This window comes from Heliangelus exortis, chromosome 3 (assembly GCF_036169615.1).
Source record: "Heliangelus exortis chromosome 3, bHelExo1.hap1, whole genome shotgun sequence".
NCBI classification, from domain to species: Eukaryota; Metazoa; Chordata; class Aves; order Apodiformes; family Trochilidae; genus Heliangelus; species Heliangelus exortis.
The window spans coordinates 38,973,650-38,994,821 of record NC_092424.1 but is presented as its reverse complement, the minus strand read 5'-3'; the positions used below and the strand labels follow the sequence as shown (position 1 = coordinate 38,994,821).

General features: G+C 37.2%; 1 protein-coding gene across 1 annotated transcript in view; it reads right to left on the bottom strand.

Moving 5' to 3' along the window:
* TASP1 (taspase 1) overlaps positions 1 to 21,172 on the bottom strand; it is an 88,715-nt gene that overhangs the window by 11,709 nt on the left and 55,834 nt on the right. The window contains 3 exon segments of the mRNA XM_071740253.1: positions 396 to 469; positions 4,022 to 4,132; positions 16,575 to 16,685. Coding sequence (XP_071596354.1) covers positions 396 to 469; positions 4,022 to 4,132; positions 16,575 to 16,685 — 296 coding nt within the window.

Here is a 21,172-nt window from a genome sequence, read left to right as displayed (position 1 = left end):
ATTATCTGAAGGAGACATACAGAAAATACAGTACCACCCTGAAGAGCCAGTATAAATGAATCAACACTGGATAAAGTTATTCCAATACAGGTACAATCACAGATGGAATGGACATGTGTTTGGGGCACCTTTTCTTGACATAATGGATATTTCAGTATAGGTTTATTAATTGCTGCATGTAGGTTTGGTAACTGCTGCAACCAAAAAAAAAAAAAAAAAGGAATTAGAAATGCCCAATCAATAGATACATTTAACTACTTGTACACCTATTACTTTTTCCATTCTCTTAAAGACATTTCTTGCATATTTTGCCATTTCATATTCTCCTTGGTTTCTGCATTTATTTTACTGTATTACAATCTACTGTTGTAAATACTGTATTTCCCATGGCTTACCTTAGCTTTGCCATCCTGAGCTGACATATATCCTACACACATACTCTCTGTTGTATGGCTCCACAGAAATTCCACTGTAAAGGAAAAAGGAAGTAAGTTACAAAAATTCATTGGCTTAAAACTTAAGATCTAACTTAAGGAGACTGGAATCTTCAAAAAGCAATACATTTTAGAATATACTTTGGAAAAGGACAAAAACCAAACTTAAAACAACCTAATTCAATCTCAAAAGATTTTCCTGCCCTATTTGCAGTTGCACACTGCAGCAATAATATCTAGAATGAGAATGTTACTTCAAATACATGGAGCCTCCAAGATGAGAAGTACATTATCTGCAACCCTAGCTAAAAGATAGGACCAACTTTTAAAGCAGTGACATGCTACTCATAAAGTTGAAGTAGATAGAATTTGCATTTGCTTGCCTTGAACCCAGACATAAGCCCACTACCATAAATCCAGATGGCATACAAAGATTCTGTAGAATTGCAACACTATCAACAGAATAACCAGTAATAAGCATTTTTTCACAGAGCATAAATACACACATAGTAAGCAACTACCAATGGGTAAGTTGAGATCTGTGGTTTAGTTGCATGAGCAGGATACAGGAAAACATGCAGTAGTAGTACAGCCAGGAAGATGAGAACTGAAGATACAAAGCAGGCAGGAAAGACAGCTGGTGAAAGCAGAGTACTATAAAAGGTTTTTTAAAAAAGGCATTAAAGTATAAATTTTTCCTTTGGATTACAGGAGTCTTACATGAGTTACACAAGATGCCATGAAAAGCTATTTCCAGACATTTCTTTAGAGACTTTCACATGCTGCAAGAACCATCATTAGATGGTTTTAAAACTCTTATTCATTCCTACTCCTCACGCTCCTTTAATATGGTTGACAAAGGTCACAGCATGCTGAGTATGCATATCCTTTGAACCATTAATCCTTGCATAGCAATTAAGCCAGAGCAGAAGATCAAAGTTCAGACAATCCCATCAAGAACTGAAGATTCTGACAGATATGTAGATATCATCATAAAAGAAAAATTAACTTCATTTAGGTATGTGCTTTGCTCCCTCATAATAATGACTGATACTGCCAGAGGTTAGTCAAAAGCTTTAAGGGAGCAAAGCATATTCAGTGCAACATAACCACATTTGATGAGGCCAACCCCTCCCTAACACCCTAAAAATTCAACTGTAAGTTAGATAATTTATTTTTTGCAAACATATTTAATCTTATCTTTAAATTTTGACAAGTTTTGGGCAACAGTTCTTGCCAAATACCCTCAAAATATTATTTCTGCGCCTTTCATAACTCTAGGCATATTCTTTTAAGTTTTTAATAATTTCTTCATTCTACATTGTTCACCAGAGGTAGCATGTACTAGTGTAAGAGGTGGTTATTGCTAGCTACTACAAGTATTTCAGTTACAATGAAAAAACTAAATTACATGCTGATCTGGAAACAGTTCACATATTTTCAACCATTTAATAAATCACTTTCTTGCAATTTGATTCAATAGTTTAAAAAACCCAAAACATTAAAGATAATCCCTGCAGTAAAGACACAGAATTTCATTACTCTACACTGAAGTCTTCAGTATTATACAACTTATCTTCAACCCAAACAATACAAATGCTACCTATGTTTAATTTTACATTAAATCAGCCTACACTATAAGGCCAGAAATTTCTGCATTACAGAAAATTTATCTTTAGCTTCATTAGCTGTGCTACGTACATCTTATTTCAGTGTAAAAAAACAAAAAAACAAAAAAATCAAAGATAAATAGTCTTTATTTACTCTATACAATATAGGGATTTTCCTAAGGAATTTTTGAGGGAAGAATACCAAATCTTCTTGAATAGGAATGTGTTTCCTTACATGAATGGCGAACATTAAATGAAAAGAAATATTTCTCTCACTTCCAAACAAGAGAAATTGAAGTCTAAGTAGATCTTGTTTGTTCTTACTTAATCAAACTTGTATTTTCATTTTCTTAACTGCTTTTTAGGGTTAGAATATATGTTTTATAGTAGATCAATAATGTTAGAATTCTTGCATTCTTAAATCTGAGGACTGTCAACCAAACTTGCAACATTCTCTGTTGTTTAGCAACCTATGCCCTGATTCTGGTATCACAATTAGACAGTCTTGATGTTCAAAGTCAAGAATAAGATGATTGTCCAAGTCTATGTTATAGTCTTTTTATTCAAATAGGCAAGCTATTTAAGTAGTAAGTCAAAAAAATGTAACATACAAAAGCTATTTCTAAAACTGTTTCCTATCCAAGCCTTCCCAATTTCCTTTGCTGTCCATCAGGATAATCCCAGAACCATGATCAGAATTGTAGGGATTGATGTCCCAAACCTCTGGTTCTTTGTCTTACGAATGAGATGTTGACTAAAAGCTGAGAACACACAAACTTCAACTGCTGGACAGAAAAACATGAATGCTATTAACTGTATTCAGCAAAATTCCCTACTAGAATTAATGACTTGGAAGGGGGATATGATCAGGCTCAAGCCAAGCAACACAAAGTGGTATGTGATATTTAAATACTATTCTAATGCAAACCAGCAAGGTGTGATACAAGAACAAAACTGGAAGGTAACATACAGCTCATCCTGTGCATCTGTAATAATTTCACCCAGGCAGCCTGGAAGTCACTGAGTTTGTGTGGGTTAACCCATCATTAATAAAATATAGTCTTGCTCACCTTTAGCACATGCTCAGTGCTACAGTTTGCTCCAGGCAAACTCTGCTGATACAATGGTAGAACTTAGAGGGACAAAAGTAGTAATAAATTAAAACAAAAGTTTAGATTTTTTTCTAAACAATAACCTAGAGATTAAAAAAAAATGCAATTCAAAAATTACCAGGTAAGATGCTCTGAGCTCCTTAATACACAAAGTTTAATGACGTGATCAGACTTGTCAAGTCAGACCTTAAAAGACAAAGTTCAAATCTGTAATGCTACTGACATTATACGAAGAGGATTATACAAAGGAAAAGAAATTTGATTTCTGGTAGTATAACGTAAGTTTATATAAGATAGGTCCAAGCAATCCAATACATGATCACATAGCATGACCAGACACACATGCCCACAGCTGAGGAACACCACAGGAAAGGAGATGGTGCAAGAGGCTTGCTGTAGCAATTTATATACCCCTTTATTTAAAAAAAAAAAAACTTCCCTTCCAAATTGTAAGTCTATCCTCCAAATTTTTACCTTTTGTCCTACAAAGAACCACTGAGAAGCAGTAAATAGACATATGCATATTCCCCTAGCTAAAAATGTGGCTCTTTCTCTGAGGAGCATAACCCATCTCACTACAACCCCATTGCTGCTACACCATGGTTTTAGAAGGAACCTACACAACCCTCTGGATCACAACTGTGCTCAGAAATGGCAAGTAAGAGAGAATGCTCTTCCTGCAGTTTTGGAGAACAAGGCTAATACTGCTTTCACTTTGTAGAGTTGTACCATCTCAAACAATTTCAATTCTTTTTTTATTTTTTTTTTTTTTTATTCTCTGTGGCTCTGGAACAAATAATTTTTATTTCATCTTTCACTTTGAGTTAGCACCTACTTCAAGTGAAAAGGAATAAGAATCTCTTACCTAGTAAAGTTGGCTTTCCTTGTGATGATTCAGGCTCCGCTGAACACCTGCATGACCGAAGAACTATCACACCTCCAAGTACACCATCTTCATTGGCTAGAAAAGGTGAACCTGGGTAAAATGATTGGGGGGAATTATTTGCAACAGGAATGGTTCATTTGGTATATTTTTTAAATTTCATTTTTCTGCCTTCTCCCTTTAATCTTGTCACTAAACATTGAAAAGAGTGACAGGTCATCCAATGCTTTTAAAAAAGCAAGTTTTATTTTTTCAAGTGTTTCTAAGAAGTAACTGTCTTAATACTAATCTACTAAGCTACCAATAACCAAAAAGGAAAAAGTGTTACATGGAACAGAGAAAAAAAAAAAGAGAAATATATTTCTGAGTGTAAACCTATTTGGTTTTGGATCAATGAAGAAATAATAATGAAAAACTGAGTGTGAAGTTGAAAAAAAAATTGTATCTCAATATTTCGTTCTTTCTGTATCATAATTAACAAACAAGATGGCCATATATGAAAAATATCAAGAAAATTTGGGTCACTTTTACAATTTATTAATTTTCCCAATTTAAAGCATTCTGTAAAGAGACATCAAAATGCTACAGACTGTCTTTCTTGCTGTTTTATGAATATTAGCAGAAAAGCCAAAACACATCCTACTTTTTAAAGTGGCTTTTCTGTTGTTAATTTAAGACATATGATACAAAATATGTTCTATCAGAAGCTGGAAAAGTTTTTAAAAGTTAGCTGAATCATAGAACAGTTTGGGTTGGAAGGGAATCAAGACTAAGTATTCTTTTTCTGGTTTGTAATTTGAAATGAGATTCCTATAGTTTTAAATGTGGAAACAATGGTATGATTTAAAATGTCTTGAGCCACAAAATTAACCAAGTTCTTGCACTTAAACCCAAGTAGACCCTAATCGCACATTTGCAATACACAGTGATTTAAAATCAAACCTGCAATTGTAACAGGCATTTCATCTATTTCTTTTCAATTATTTTCTTTTAAATAAATGAGCATACAACATCTAGTGTAACAGATTCTGTTAAAGCATTTGCTGGCCAAAGGAAGTTTAGAGTGGATCTATCTACTCATCAGCCTCCTTCAATTTGCTCACAGCTCTTGGTATGATTAAAATTATAATGCAAACAACAATAAAATAAGCCCAAATAAGACTCCATCTCAAGCTCTACTGTAGGGAAAACTAAAAGCTTCACCATGATTTCTCAACATAAGAGCAGCTACCTTCAAATTTGCTACAAGATCATCATTACAACAGAAGCCCGTGTTATAGGGAAATAATAAACATGGTGTGCTTAACAAACAGTAATAAATTATCTGATCTGATACTAACTGATATTATCTTCAAAGTGCCACTTGCCTCATACAATAACCATTACTAGGTACCAATTACACTGGATTACTCATTGACTGCAACCAAACCCCTGTGAACCAAGAATCACAGGGGTTTGTGCCAATCATAGCACAAATATATAACAAAACAAGAAAATGTTTGGTTAAAACAGAAACGCAAGACTTGGGAAGTTGCAAGGAGTTCTACCAAACCAAAATCTTTTACTCCATGCTTTTCAAGAAAAATAAGTATATACTTTGACTGTATTAACCAAAGGCTGGCTAAGTATGTGGTATGATTTCTGCAAGCAAATGAACAAAAGAAGTAGTTTTCTTCATAGGAGAAATACAATCTCTACTTCAGAAGCTCAGGTACTTCAAAGACAATGTCTTAACCTGAACTAGGTAACTAGCTCTGCAGACCTGATCTTATACTCACTTGCATGAATTATTAAGGCCATGCTGTGGTGAAAAGTCTTTGCAAACAGACAAAAAGTTTTGGGGTTTGCTTTTGTTTTTAATAAGCAGCATCTCTCCTCCTCTTTTGAGACCTGTGAAAGTTTTCCAGGTTCTAGTCAAAAATACCAATAAACTCTTTAATAAGAATGGTTTAAAATGTTTTACTTCAGCAGATCTCAGTCAGAAAACAGGATTTAAAGCAGATAGCATACTTAAGGCCATACTAAAACACTAAGACTGTATGAATGCAAATAAAACCAGACAGCAACTACTGATTATAGACTTGATGCCACTAACATCTGGTGCTAGAAATGCTTACACTGGGTTAATCACTCACTTTTTTCTTCTTTTTTTAGTGTTTTTCTTTCTCCCATACTCAGGAAAGAGTAGATGAAAGAAAAGTCAGTAAATAAACCAATGTCCCATCATTACTGATGAAATTTTCAATAATCTCAATAACTTGCACGTGCTAGGCTCTCTCTTTTTAAATTTTAAAAGAAGACTTGCCAGTATATTTCTTTCCATGTGAATAGTTTGCAGCAAAACACGCAACACTGTATTTTCATCAGAATTTTTTTCATTTATGCAGGGATTTCCTGTAAAGAACAAAACATTCACCTTCTTCAGTGGAGTACTGAATGAGAAAAGTAACCACTACAAGTATGTGTTTTCTAAGGTGATTTCAAAAAGGGATTTGAAAAATCAATTTAAAACTTGAGTTTTAAACCCACAAGACAAACTCTGAAGAAATGTTCTACCTATACATGCACAACTATGCTCATGTGAATCCCAGTTCTGCCAGGGTACATAGCATTTATTTATCAACTTTAAACATGCTGTCCATGTTACAAAATTGTTTTCTGAATCAATTTAATCCTTCAATGATTATGCACCATGGAAGCTTGATTACCATTCAAAGGTTTTGAAGTCCACAATAAACACTCAAATGCTAGAAAAGTGATAGTATTAAATCAGCCTTTGCTGAAGTACATCACCACTCAACTGTTATCCCAACTAGGTAAGTCAAGATGATTAATTTAACAGTGCTGCATGTGGTAAAAGTATGATGAAGTATACTTTTAATTTCAGTACTCAAAAAACACACCAGATAAGCAAGAAGATGACTTCTGTAATAACACAAGTTGAGCCCTTTGACTAAGGACCAATACTGATTATGTCAAACAAGACCAGGTCTCACTGCTTCGTAAGAATTGACCATAATAGTAGTACTGGGATGATATAGAGATTAATAAAATGGCTTAGTGTGACTTGTAGTGGATGTAGGTAATTTGAATTAAATCAGCAAGTATCTGAAAAGTTTGTTACACAAACAAAATTAAAAAGATGGGATGCATTACGTGTCCTACAGTTGGAAACACGGTATTACTTGCCCAGTAGTGCACATCACAACCCAGAACTACAGGCTCTCCTAATTTGTAGCTCCTTGAGCAATACACAATAACACAACAATGAAAATAATGGGATCACTTTGGCTTTCTCCTTGCAGCCAGCCAAGCTTCAGAACTGTAGCAATTGAGCCATAGCGATTGAGCCAAAATTGAGTTGCAACTCAAGAAATTACTGAGACTTAGTATTTTCAGCTGTGCTGCTGAAGATTTTGTGTTTTTTTTAAAGAACAACACAGAACCATTATTTAATCTTCTATGCCATTTTACCATCAGCTGCAGAATGAATGTTATTCTGGAAAGGAGAAAAAGTCTGAAACAAGACCATATCCCTTCTTCTCACCTCCAAACAAAAACAGCAAATGAGGACACAAACACCCTGCAGCTATTTATTCATCTTTTCACCCACACCATTTCCACCGGCCATGTCTTTCCCCACTTCTACTGAATGTTGCCATCTAGAGTCGTCAGAAGCAAATTGCCTCATTAAACCCTCATCCATTCCAATTGCTTTCACCAGCAATTTCAGCTAAACCATTTCAGTGCAAAATGAGCAACAATGTAGTACATACCTCCATAATACTGCACTGCCTAAGTTGTGGAGAATCAGCCTCTAAATGGTGGCAACAAAAAATGTTGCCTACAGTAATAACATCACGGCATTCTACACTACAGTAAATTCAGAGATTATTTCTCCTCCCCTAAAAATCAGACTCTAAGCCAAATAAATCCACACTGAACAACAGTCTTTAAAAGAGAGAAAGTATTCTCCAATTAAAGCAATTTGCAAAAAAGTTTAAAGAGGGATTCAAATATATTAATATTTCTTCCAAACAAAGGTATTTCTGGATATGCAGACTTATTACTGAAGATTACAATTATACTAAAGAGTGTGTTTTAACACAGCAATAGAGTCTGAATAAGCAAGATTCTAAACAGCTGAATGTCATCCCTCTGTTAGTAAATCTGTAAAAATAATGTTACCAAGTATTATTATACTTTATTTTCAAACATAATCCATATCCTGTGCACAGGAATTAATTTGCGTGTTCCCAAAACACTGTGAATTCCAAGGATAGGAACGTATTTCATTAATTTAAGTTTTAAAATCATTTTGATACAGCCAAGTCATTGAGAAAAGAAATAATAGTGCAGACTTCTTTATGAAAATAACAGTGTATGTAATGGGTCTTTAATACACATTTTATTTAATCAATACTTAAACAGGAAGATAAAAGGTACAACAAATATACAGCCATGGCTATTAAAGACATAGTGGTTTCTCATTAGAAGGAAAAATTAATTAGACTCCCATACTCCTATGCAATTCTTGCTGAGTACTCATAAGAATGACAGATCTGTATAACAAAAAATTCAGTAAAAATAATATATGCCTATTAGCCCAAAATTATGTTTGTACTGCAATAAAGTAGAATTGCCAGACAAATGTTTGATCTAACAGCTTGCTAATGACAAAACTACAAAACGTATGGCTTTTAATACCATTCTTAGCCTCATGAAACTCATTGGTCTTTCCCAGTTAAACTGGCTTAACACAGAAGAATTTTTCATGAAAAAATCCAAAGCTGAACTTCACCTACAGCATTAACACAGTCTATTAGTAGTGACTGGTCACACCAGAAAAAAGGGGTAGAAAAAAGAATCATCTTTCAGTAGTTTTGGCTTAACCCTCAGCTCCCAAAGTCACGAAATTATATTTTACAAAACACATTTCCCTCATTCAAAGTCCAACCATTCTGTTAATGCTACCTGACATATAGAAAGCATTACCAAGTTTCTAATTACATATTTTGTATGTTATTAATCTGCCATGAAGAATATTTTTACTTCTGTCTTTTGCAAAAAAACTCCACCCATAATGACGGTTGCCTACTCCAAAGCAAGTGATCAATAAGCGTAGATCATTTCTGATCCTGTGCCTTTTTCCAATTTGCAGATACTGGAGAAATTAGCACAGATTCAATACTAAACTGTAAAATAAGTGTTTTATTTATGCTTACCCAGCTGAAGGACTAACCAGCTGCTCATCAGATGTTTTACATGCATATTCTTCCACAACAGAGAAACCATTACCACCTTCATTGTTTACATCGGATTCCACAGTCTTCAGAACTTTGGGCTAAATACTGACTGTGGTCTGGTGTAACCAATTAAGTGCTTGAGCATCCCCCAGTTTAACAGAATGCAGCTGAACACTTCTAAATATTCCCTTGCTGTAATATGAGTGAAAATTAGTTCATTTTTTTTTCCAGGTCAATAACATACAGATCACCTATGCCACTGGCCTGTGTGAGCTGGTATACAGAATGTGTTTAAAGTGAAGCTGTGAGCCTCTCTGCTTCTGCTGAGTATCCCACTATGCTTCAAGCTAACAATTTCAATGAACATTAGAGGAATATGTAAGCACTAAATGAAGGCTGCTTTTAATGTCATTCAACATTGCTTATTAAATGTTTAAGCCAAGCTGTCTGAATAGATCTTTATATTTTATCGTAAGTAATTTAAAAGATAGAAAATCATAGAACCACAGAATCATCAAGGTTGGAAAGGACCTTTCCAATCATCAAATCCAGCTGTCAGTCCCACACCACCATAATCATCTACTCGTTTTTTAACATCTCCAGGGATGGTGACTCCACCACGCCCCTGAGCAACCTGTTCCAGTGCTTCACCACTCTTTCTGTGAATAAATTTTTCCCATTACCCAATCTGAACCTCCCCTGGCACAACTTGAACCCATTTCCTCTTGTCCTATGTGTTTGGAATTTTTAAAGAAGCTGCAAGGAAAAGCACCTGTACTTTCAAACTTTACAGGTCAGATTTTGAGAAATTAAATAACTGGGGATACTGCTGTCCAGTAAAATCCCAATGTTTTTGATAAGGAGAGACACAGTCAGGACCTAGACAAAACCCTGTGTAACATCACCATGTTTTGTTAGTTTTTCAGCTGGTTTTACTGTACATGAATGAATAGGCCTATTCAATTCTACCTGCCATCAAATGCAAACTTGTGAAACTTGCAGTGGATGTAATATCTGAAACTTCAGGATCGCTTCAAAATCTCAAATCTTTTTGAGATTTTGCTTCTTCTCAAATCTTTTGCTCTGTGTCATTGAGATTACATAACAGATCTTCCTTAGCATCCTTCCTCTGTTACAAAACCACAAAGGATACCATAAGCTTAGATCTGCAGCACCTCAGTATCAAGTGACAAAACAGGCACTGGCAGTCTTGGAACTGTTTAAGTATGAGGGGCTTTTTCCACCACCCAGTGTAACTCACAATTGTTACCAATCTATTCTACCATTCCTAACTGTCCACACTCTTGCTCCTAAGAGTTATTTGACATGAAATTTCAAAAAGAGAAAGTGTCAGCATTATCCTTCTGCTATCACCTTTCTGCAGACATTGCTCATTTGTGAACTGAAGCAGAACTTAAGAACAGACAAATATATTTCCGCTAAGAACAAATACTGGATTCCAGCTATGTCTTTCAGCTCATTATTTTCTAATACTTCATGAAAAGCTTTAAAGTACAATTCGTAGCACTGCCATTGTTAAAAGCCCAGACTTCCTGCCAGTGAGATGACACAAACATTTACTCTAAGTCTACATTCCACAAACTTGGCCACATTTGAAAGGAAAAATGAGTAACAAAATCCTCTCTTCTTCTGTTTGGAAGGTATTAGTGTTTACAGAACACTATTCTTTGACTGCATACCAAGCCTTTAGCACTCTTCGACTATCAAGGACTATCAAGCCCATCCGATTTACCAAAAAGTCTACATTTAATTTTTCTCACCTCCAATTCAACCATAGCTGTCCATAAGCCACAGTAAGCTGGCTTTGATACAGAAGGAGCAAAGCACATCTGCCATTAGTTTGCTCATCACCTGCTGTTTAAACAGCACTCACTGTTTAAGCCAGGCATTCCCTAGCTGGAAGGATTCCCAGGGCTCTGTGGAGACTTGGAGAGTTCTGTAAACAGGAAGCACCAATCTGATGGCAACTGCCAAAATCAGCTGTTCATCCCTCCAACACAAGTAATGCACATTTTGACTTCTGACAAAACATTCTAGATTCTAGCTCTGCTTTGTTAAAACTTTTTTTTTTTTTTTTTTTTTTGGCATTGGTCCATTAAAATTCTGGCCAAAGTCTGACATGACCACAGAATAGAGCTTTAGAAAGAGCAGCAAGGAAAGAATCCACACCATCAGCAGGGAGGCTATTAGCTGGTTTTATCATATTGTTTTGCACCAGTAAGAACTCCTGTATCATCACACCATACATCCTGAGATATCAACTAGCACATCAGCATCTATGAAAATTCAGATTAAAATAACCTATTTAATATAAGCCTAGTGTTTTAAGTGTAATGCTTTTTTTTCAACCGCTGCACTACATTGTAAGATTGCTACTGGCTACAAACTTAGTCAATATCATGCCACATGTAGTGGCCTTGCCATACCTGAAGAGTGACTACAACGAAGTTAGGGAAGAACTTTTTAGAAGGGCATGTAGTAATTCCTTACTACAAGGTTGCTTAGGCACTGGCACAGGTTGCCCAGGGAGGCTGTGGATAACCCCTCACTGCAAGTGTTCAAGGCTAGGTTGGAGAGGGCTTGGAGCAACCTGGGCAAGTGGGAAATGTCCCCAGCCATGCAGAGGAGTTGGAATTAGATCATCCCTCCCAACCTAAAACCACGCTGTGATTCTAGGGAAAAAGCAAGACTAATCTGGATTTTACTTATTTATTTATTTATTTATTTTATTCCATGTTAGCACTACCTCAAAGTACAACTGAGAAGGTAACACTAGTAACTGCTGCCAGCCAACAAAAACTTGCAGTGATATATTTCTGAAACTGCAAGACAGACCTATCCCTAATTAAAACATGAATCTTTAAAAAGGAATGATAAAACAATTCTTTTCACATTTTCCTATAATGAAAAGCATTGATTTGAAACTAATTCTTTTCATTTTCCCTTGTCTTACTGGCTTTAGTCCGCTATCCCAAGGCAGTATGACAGACTGTAAGCCTGATATCTCTGTACAATTTCTCCTTCTCTGCAATATACAGTTTCAGGTAGAACAAAACCATTAGCAACATTCAATGTGTTCTTAAGACAATACAAACATTTTCACATTTTCAGTAAAGTATACAATGTATATATCACATACCAGCTAGTTAACATTTAAAGTAAAAGCATCTGCTATGCAAACTGGTGGCAAAATACATTTGGACCAAACAGCAAGCAAAGAATTCGGTAGCAGTAACCAGAAAGAAAAAAGAAAACCCAGAAAACCTGAAGTAACTTACAGGAGATACTTCAACTAAAAACCTCCCAAGTTTTTTTGTCTTTTAACAGCCAATTTCACAGGATCACAGAATGTTAGAGGCTGGAAGGGACCTCAAAAGATCATCAAGTCCAATCTCCCTGCCAGAGCAGGATCACCTTGTGCAGGTCACACAGGAATGCATCCAGGCAGGTTTTGAATGTCTCCAGAGAAGGAGACTCTACAACCTCAATGAGCAGCTTGTTCCAGTGGTCTGTCAATCACAAGTAATTTCTATGATCTACTTTGGCAGTAGTTTTCTATTTTTTGTGTGTATACGTACTAACGCTAAATTCCATACAGATATGTAGAATTTGTGCTTGGTTTTAGTATTCCTACTAGAAACAGCACAATAAATATTGAGAGTATGAACTAAAGATCTGACTTTCCTGAAGTCACGTATTTAGGTGTTCCTATATCATAGAATCATAGAATCAGCTGGGTGGTAAGGGACCTCAGAGATCATCAACTCCAACCCTTGATCCACTACCACCACAGTTACTAGACCATGACACTAAGTGCCACATCCAGTCTCTTTTTTAAATATCTCCAGGGATGGAGAATGCACTACTTCCCTGGGCAGCCCATTCCAGTGTTTGATCACCCTCTCCGTAAAGAAATTCTTTCTAGTATCCAACCTAATACTCCCCCGGCACAACTTGAGACCGTGCCCTCTTGTCTTGCTGAGAGTTGCCTGGGAAAAGAGACCACCCCCCCCCTGGCTACACCCTCCTTTCAGGGAGTTGTAGAGAGTGATGAGGTCTCCCCTGAGCCTCCTCTTCTCCAGACTGAACAGCCCCAGTTCCCTCAGCCTCCCCTCATAGGACTTGTAGCCCTTTTTTCCATAATCGGTAGGCTCTCTTCTTTACCCTAATTTCTTTCAAAATCTCCCTGTTCAGCCAGACCAGTTGTCTCCCCTGCCGGCTCACCTTTCGGCACACCGGGACAGCCTGCTCCTGTGCTTTCAAAACTTGCTTCTTGAAGTACGTCCATCCCTCCCGGACGCCTTTGTTTTCAAGGGCTGTTTCCGTGGGTACACTCTGAATCACTCTTCTGAATAGGCCAAAATCTGCCCTCCAAAAGTCCAATGTAGAGGCTTTACTGACACCCTCCTTGCATCCCTGAGTATTGAAAACTCTATTATTTCGTGATCACTGAGTCCCAGACGTCCACCGACCACATCTCTCACCAGCCCCTTTCTGTTTGTGAAAACAAGGTCAAGTGGGGCTCTATTCCTGGTAGGCTCATTTACCAGCTGGAGCAGGAAATTATCCTCTATACACTCTATGTATTTCCTAGACTGCCTCCTCTCTGCTGTGTGGAGTTCCCAGCAGACGTCTGGCAGGTTAAAGTCACCCACGAGAACAAGGGCTGACGATTTTGAAACATCCGCCAGCTGCTTGTAGAATAATTCATCACCCTCATCATCCTGATTGGGTGGTCTGTAACAGACTCCCACCAGGACATCAGCCTTGTTGGCCTTCCCTCTGATTCTGATCCACAGGCACTCAACCTTATCATTACTGACTTCAACTTTAGAGTCAAGAGACTCTAACATATAGAGCTACCCCTCCACCTCTCCTTCCCTGCCTGTCCCTTCTGAAGAGCCTGTAGCCACCCATGGCAGCACTCCAGTCATGGGAGTCATCCCACCACATTTCCCTGATAGCGACTATATCGTAGCTTTCCTACTGCACGATGGCTTCCAGCTCCTCCTGTTTGTTGCCCATGCTGGGTGCATTGGTGTACATGCACTTCAGCTGGGCTGCTGATTTGGCTCTTAACTTGGGCTGTCCACCCTTGGGCTCCTTTCTGGAGAGCCCGGTTTCGACCCCATCCCCCTTCAAACCTAGTTTAAAGCCCTCCTTATCAGCCCAGCCAACTTTAGGGCTAGAGTCCTTTTGCCCTTGCTAGATAGATGAAGCCCATCTGGTTTGAAGAGACTAGGTTTGATAAAATTTGGCCCATGCTCAAAAAACCCAAAGTTCCACCGGTGGCACCAATCCCTTAGCCACCTATTGATATAATAGGTTTTCCCACTCCTCTCCTCATTCATCTCTGCTACTGCAGGAATTGAGGCAAACACCACCTGTGCTCCTGACCCATCAACTAAACAACCCAGTGCCTTGAAGTCCTTTTTAATTGTCTTAGTACTTCTTCCATTAATGTCATCACTGCCAGCCTGGACTACCAACAGTGGATAATAGCCAGAGGGCTGAATTAGCTGGGGGAGTCTCCTACTAATATCCCTCACCCAGGCCCCAGGAAGGCAGCAGACCTCCCTGTGGGATGGGTCTGGTCGACATATAGGGCCCTCAGTTCCCCTCAGAACAAGTCACTCACTTGCTGGCATCACACACAGACCCCACTCACACTGTCCTCTGGTGCTAACACGAGGCTCAGACACTCTACACAGCCAGAGGCCTGAACAGCTACGTCCCTCTTGCTGTCCCTCTTCAAGGGTTCCGTCTGTGTGGACACACCCTGCATCTAAACAGCACCAGGTTTTGCTTTTTTGGAGACCATTGCTCCTTCAAGAGCGCTGGGAGGTGGCTGTGCCCCTCCTGCTTGCCCTGCCTGCATGAACTGCCTCGCTAACTGCTGTGCCACGTTCATGTTTGCCTGCTCCTGTTTGCCATGCTCTGGGTCGATGGCGCTCCACGCAGCTCTTTATATCCCTCCCGGCAGTGCTGGGTGCCGCCCCCTTATCAGCTGATTGGCCTCACCTGAGACCACCAGCAGAAGGTATATAACACCTTCAGAGTAATGCTACAAATTAGAGAAGCTATCACAAGCATCCTTCCTAAAGGCTTCTCTTCTGTAAATAAACATCTGAATTTGTGCAACTATGCATCAGAGTAAGTGAGTAAATATAAAAAGCTATCTTTTCATCTGCTTGGATTATCACCTCAGGGGAATATACTGGGATTACTTTTTCCTGCATTTTCACAGCCCCTAGAAGTTACTGTAATACAGCAGTAGATTATAAAGTCCGGTGACTTCACCGCAGTCAATCAAATGGAATATTGTCAGAAGCAGAGTTCAATTTGGATTCAACATTATAAGCAGAAATAAAGAAACTGCATCACATTGCTTGCCCAGAGCAAAGACAAAGGTTCCTCCATCCCCAAAAGGTATGCATATGTTCCCCATTCACTTATAATTAAAATATCAGAAAAAATGAACTTTGGGAACACAGTTTGGGGTTGACCAAAAGAAATTTTGAAGGTCAAATACATCTATGAATTTTAAAGCTTCAAAAATTTTAAAGGCTATAGAGACAGTACAAGTCAACATTTATGTCAGAAGCCTCATTGGAATATATGCTATCTTCAAAAGTTCAGGCTTACAGGCTTACATAAATTCCACATTCGTATTTTGGTTATAACTTGAAGAAAGAAAAGAAGATCAATATTCACAAGAAATTAAACATGTAAAACTAGTTATGTGTAATCCTCTTAAATCAAGGAAAAAATGTTTTTACTTTACAAATAGCCTTGAATGAAGTCTACTTCACTTTTTCAAGAAATTAACTTCATCGTGTAAATAGCAAACCAGGATCTGTTTGTCCAAAACATTTAATTAGAACATGCAGTGGTTTTGAGGTCTATTATATTTAAAAGAGTTAACATGATGAATAGTTTTTATTAATGCTCCTAAACCACCAATTCTAAAATATGCAATTGTACACCACAGTCAGTGATTCAGGCAGGAAATTCTTTCTTCAAACCTCTCTGGGTATTCTATGACTCACATAACAATTGAGATATTTCCAAGAGTTCCTTTAGATTTCCTAAAATATTCTTCTCTAGTTTGATTTAACATTTTTTAGATGTAACACAACACTGACTTTCAAGCCAACTGCAACATAAGGCTTCAACAGGAAATGACAAAAATAAGTATCTTAATTTTATTCAATTGCATTTTAAACAATAGTATGAAATTAGCATAGTAATTAGCACCATATACTTACCAATAAACTTGTTTTGCATAGTCTCTAGGAGAGCTTGGTGGGCATCTTCTGTTTGCAAAGCACATGAACATTCTCTGGCCAGTATGGTTCGGACAAGGTGCTCTCCACAACCTGAAGAAATATTAAGTTTGGGAATAGTCAAATATAGTTATCAATATGAAGAAACTGTCATTATTTTACACCATCAGAGCCAAATCAAAATAAACATTTCTTTTTTTAAATGGAGTGACAGAGTCACACAACAATTCAATTACATCAGCAGCTTTTGTCACAGCTCTCCTGAAATTTCTACTGCATGAAGTCATAAACCAAAAAAGGTTATGTACAGAAAGAAGAAAGAGAAATATGAAAACAAACAGTGAAACTGTCTCTGACTTGTCATCTTTATTCAGGTCCTGAGTTCTCTCTCAAAGAACCCACTTACTAATCATTCTCACACAAAAGGATGCAACTCTCTTCAAATCAAGAACATCTTCAGCGAATGCCACAGTAACTCCTATGAATGGTGTAGTCTGCTATTTACTCCATCTGATTTAAGCCTTTTGTCAACACAGGAATATGGAAATTTACCTGCACTTTTTTTGACAGGGTGACTGCTCATTTGACTCCTAATAACAATTTCTATAATATTTCAAGGTTTCGTGTATGTTTATTGGATAACAGTTTTCTTGGACAACAAAACACACTGGTGATACCTTCTGCATGTATACAATAGTAATTCTGCTACTGTGCCTCCCATTTGTTGACATTTTTCCTCATTGACAAGGGAGCAGATGAACCAGCTAGAACAGGTCCAACAAAGCACCAGTTAAGTTTAAATGTGTTACCAAGTTAGAAAAAAAACAAAACAAATGAAAACCAAACTAATTTAAAAGCTGTAACAGAACAATTTTAATTACCTAAATTTAGGTGATTACCACAAGATGCAAGCATTAGGCGGCTCCATACAAAACTCAACTATAAATCCAGTTGGACTTAGTAGGTCTGGTGCAGAACTACATGAACAAACATACACAGCTTCTAGAGGCAATTTATGGCTGGAATCAATCTAGCTGCTTTCACGTGGTGGAGAACTGGAGCTGGTAAGACATCAGACCTATGCTGGCTTCAGACAAAGGCAGCTCAGTCTCCATGGATAACATTTACTTTACTGGAAGCACGAACAAGCCCAGAACAGAAAACTGAGTGGCTCTGGCTGAAGCCAGCCTAGATCTGGCACAAAGCAAGAACTAATAAATAAACCCAACCCAAACTGGCTCCAGTGCAGCCTGCTGACTGTCTCATCTCTGTGCTTCCAGTATACTGAGTTTAGAGCACAGACTGGTTTGGGCACAACATCGCATGAACTCACATAAGCAGATCTAGAGCTCTGTCTTGGAGATACTCACAGACTGGCTTCTTGTTCTTGCCACCACTTTTAAGTCCTAATTAACACAGCAACCTACTCCATGAATCCCCCTTTGTTACTTGTCACACAATTGCATCCTTCGCCTTAAAGACAAAGTGAGTTTACAAACAGTGTTCCTCAAAGACTGCTAATACAGAAGGAAAAAACCAAAAGATCCCTCATGTCTCATTTCCAAGAATAAAAAAGAAACAAAAACAAACAACCAAACAAAAGCCCTATGGAGCATCACAGGGTTGTAGATATCAGAGAATAAGCCCAAGGACCAGACTGTGGGAAAAATGTACACATGTCCAAAGAGCTTGGTATCTTCAACCATCAAAATTACACCTTAGTCTTTGGTTATGTACTCCTGACAGGCATCATCTCCTGATTAATACACTCAGTTAAAAAAACACTGTTTGAGGTGGGCTACTCTGGCATTCAATCTACATACAGAAAGAATTGTTTTGTATAGCAAACAGATTAAGTAAATAACAGTTACAAATTTAGAGCAAAGGAGGTGGAATACTACAACCATCACTCAGCAAAGAGAAGCAGCTTTTGAGAGCACAAGCAGAGTGTTTACGGTGAGACTGTCAAGATCTCAAATCATCGAAAAAAATGTCCTGATGAGAGTATTATCTTCAAGGGACTCACACAAAACAGTGTCCTAAACAGTTGCTTATAGGAGAGTCTATCTGTTCATTGTGTCAATGATTCCACACTTGAAACTTTTTTGTCCACAATAGAATTAAGAGTCAGCTAATGTTTATTCAAGACAAAGTAACCTATGAAGAACATGTGAAAAACACAAGATGTGTTTTACTCACAGATCACAGCATGCCTACTGCTTTTTTTTTTTAAATCTAAGAAAACTTAATCATTACAAAGTTTTGCTATAGAGAATAAAGTTAAACAAGTACATGCTCCTGTGAAAACTTAGCAAGTTTACTTTTTCTTGAAAAGAACTTGTTAACACCTTTAAATATAACATTTATATCCTATGTGAGGTAAGAAGCATGGGACTTAGGATGTGAACCAAGCAAGTGAGACAAAAATCAGTGAGTTTATGCATTTCCTATGCATCCAGTAATAAAACCACTGTTACTACTTCACAACTTTAATTCCTAAATTGGCATAAAAAAGACAATAGCCATTTTTTAAACATGATATATAACGTTATTTTCCCTCAAGAGAATGACTTTATTGAAGAGTTCCCATAACATGAAGTCTGCTACAAGAAAAAAAATTGAGAGAGAAAACTTAATACGGGTGAAGAACAGCTGCAGCCCACTGATGTGATCCAGGATCAACCACAAAGAAAACAGCCTTTGCAATGCTACTAACACATCACATATCTCTACATCCCCACAAAGTAATTTATTTTTGTCATATTTACATTAACCTATAAGGCAGCAAACTTACAAACTGCTGCTGGCAGTGTATGTAAAAATCTTCCAACACATCACATGCCAGCAATGTGCAGGGACAGGTAACTTATGAAAATAATCGCTACATTTTGAAAAGAAAAAATTGTTACTGCAGTTTTTATGTAAGAATATCTATTTTTGAACAAGAAAAACAACTAAGAAGCATTTCACATATTTTGACCAGCTAAAGTCTAGGTAAAAGAATTACAGTAACTACTCCAATACAATAGCTCTTCCAATTATCTTATGATAGAACCAAATACTAGATTATGAAATGTCTTGCAAGTTTAGTAAACCTCTATGTCTCTACAGGCTCAAACTAGTAAACTACTGTAGATATTAGTAGAGCTAGACACAAAATAAATATATACAGAATTACACTAATTGAAACCTGATTTGTAACTTACAATATAAAGCTGTGGGATCAAATTTATAGTTCCATTCACTTGTAATCTAACCATTAGCATCATCCAGCTTCTGAAAAAGTTTTATTAACATGAGTCAAGACAGCAATGACAGTCAAAGTTACTTTAATGCATTTCCAAATCATGCACATGAACTGATGAAAGTGTAAATCTAGTTAATTTGCTTAACTCACATTATAGTACGTGTAACTGTATGTGTTGTTACACTTTGTGGTTTTTCACTGAATAATACTGAAACCTAAGCAACAGTGATGCCTAATAAGAATTTTTCAGTTGTACATTAAAGTCTCAAATACTTGTTTCAGTAACTTTCCTGTAAGCAGTTCAAATGTTATTATTCTTTCACAGTTAAGATGATGACACAAAGTTCATTATATCTCAGAGACAAACACTTTGCAGTGACAAACTGAAAAAATTTACTGGGTTGAATTAGTGTTTCTCACTGTCATAACTGTTTCATATAGTAAATGAACTATTTTCATAACAGAGCAATATTGTGCAAACACCATGTTGCCACTCACAGTCCCTCTGCTGACAACAATAAGGCTGTTGCAGCTACTGCTGTTCACGTCTGCAGAGGTGGTGTAATCAGTTGCCCTCCTCTAGGACCACTACTGGCAAAAGGAATAATGTTTCTACAAGAAAGAACAGTCTTTTTTGAGAAATAAATACATACATACATGTGTGCAAAGGCAAATATTTTGATGCAAGTTTCTAGCCTCATAGATTAAGGGGAAAGAAGCTTAAAAAAAAACCCCACAAGAGCCCTAAAGGCTCCAGAGGTATAGGACAGCAATGGGGTCCTATAAAGTAAGCAAAGAATACGGCTTGACAGTCATAACATTTATTTTGCACTCAAACCAACAGGCTTTCCTGCCATCTGAAGCTAAAAAAAAAAAAAAATTAAACAACAATAAAAAAAATCCAAAACCAAGCAGAAAACCCCCCAAAAAACAACAAACACACAACCCCAACAAAGCAAAACCAACAACAAAAAAAATCAAACCAAGAAAACCTATCTGCAACCAGCAGCTTCTAACCCTGCTTGAAAACCACTTGGAGACCATACAAAACCCCCTGATGATCAAACAGAAAACATCAGACTGATATATCCAGACAGGTATCTTCTCAGATCACACCATGGTACAGCTTCCAATGCTGTGTTTCTTTCAAAGTGCAAATCTAACCAACAGAGAAATAAGCTCCCCTCTTATGTAGGTATTTAAATGTGTTATTTCTGAGAATAACATCACTTTTTCTATCCACGCACACCTCACTTGATTCATACAAGATCCCCACAGAAACAATCTGTGAATCTGCCACCTCTTCTTTTCCTTTCTTTTTTTTTTAGTTTCT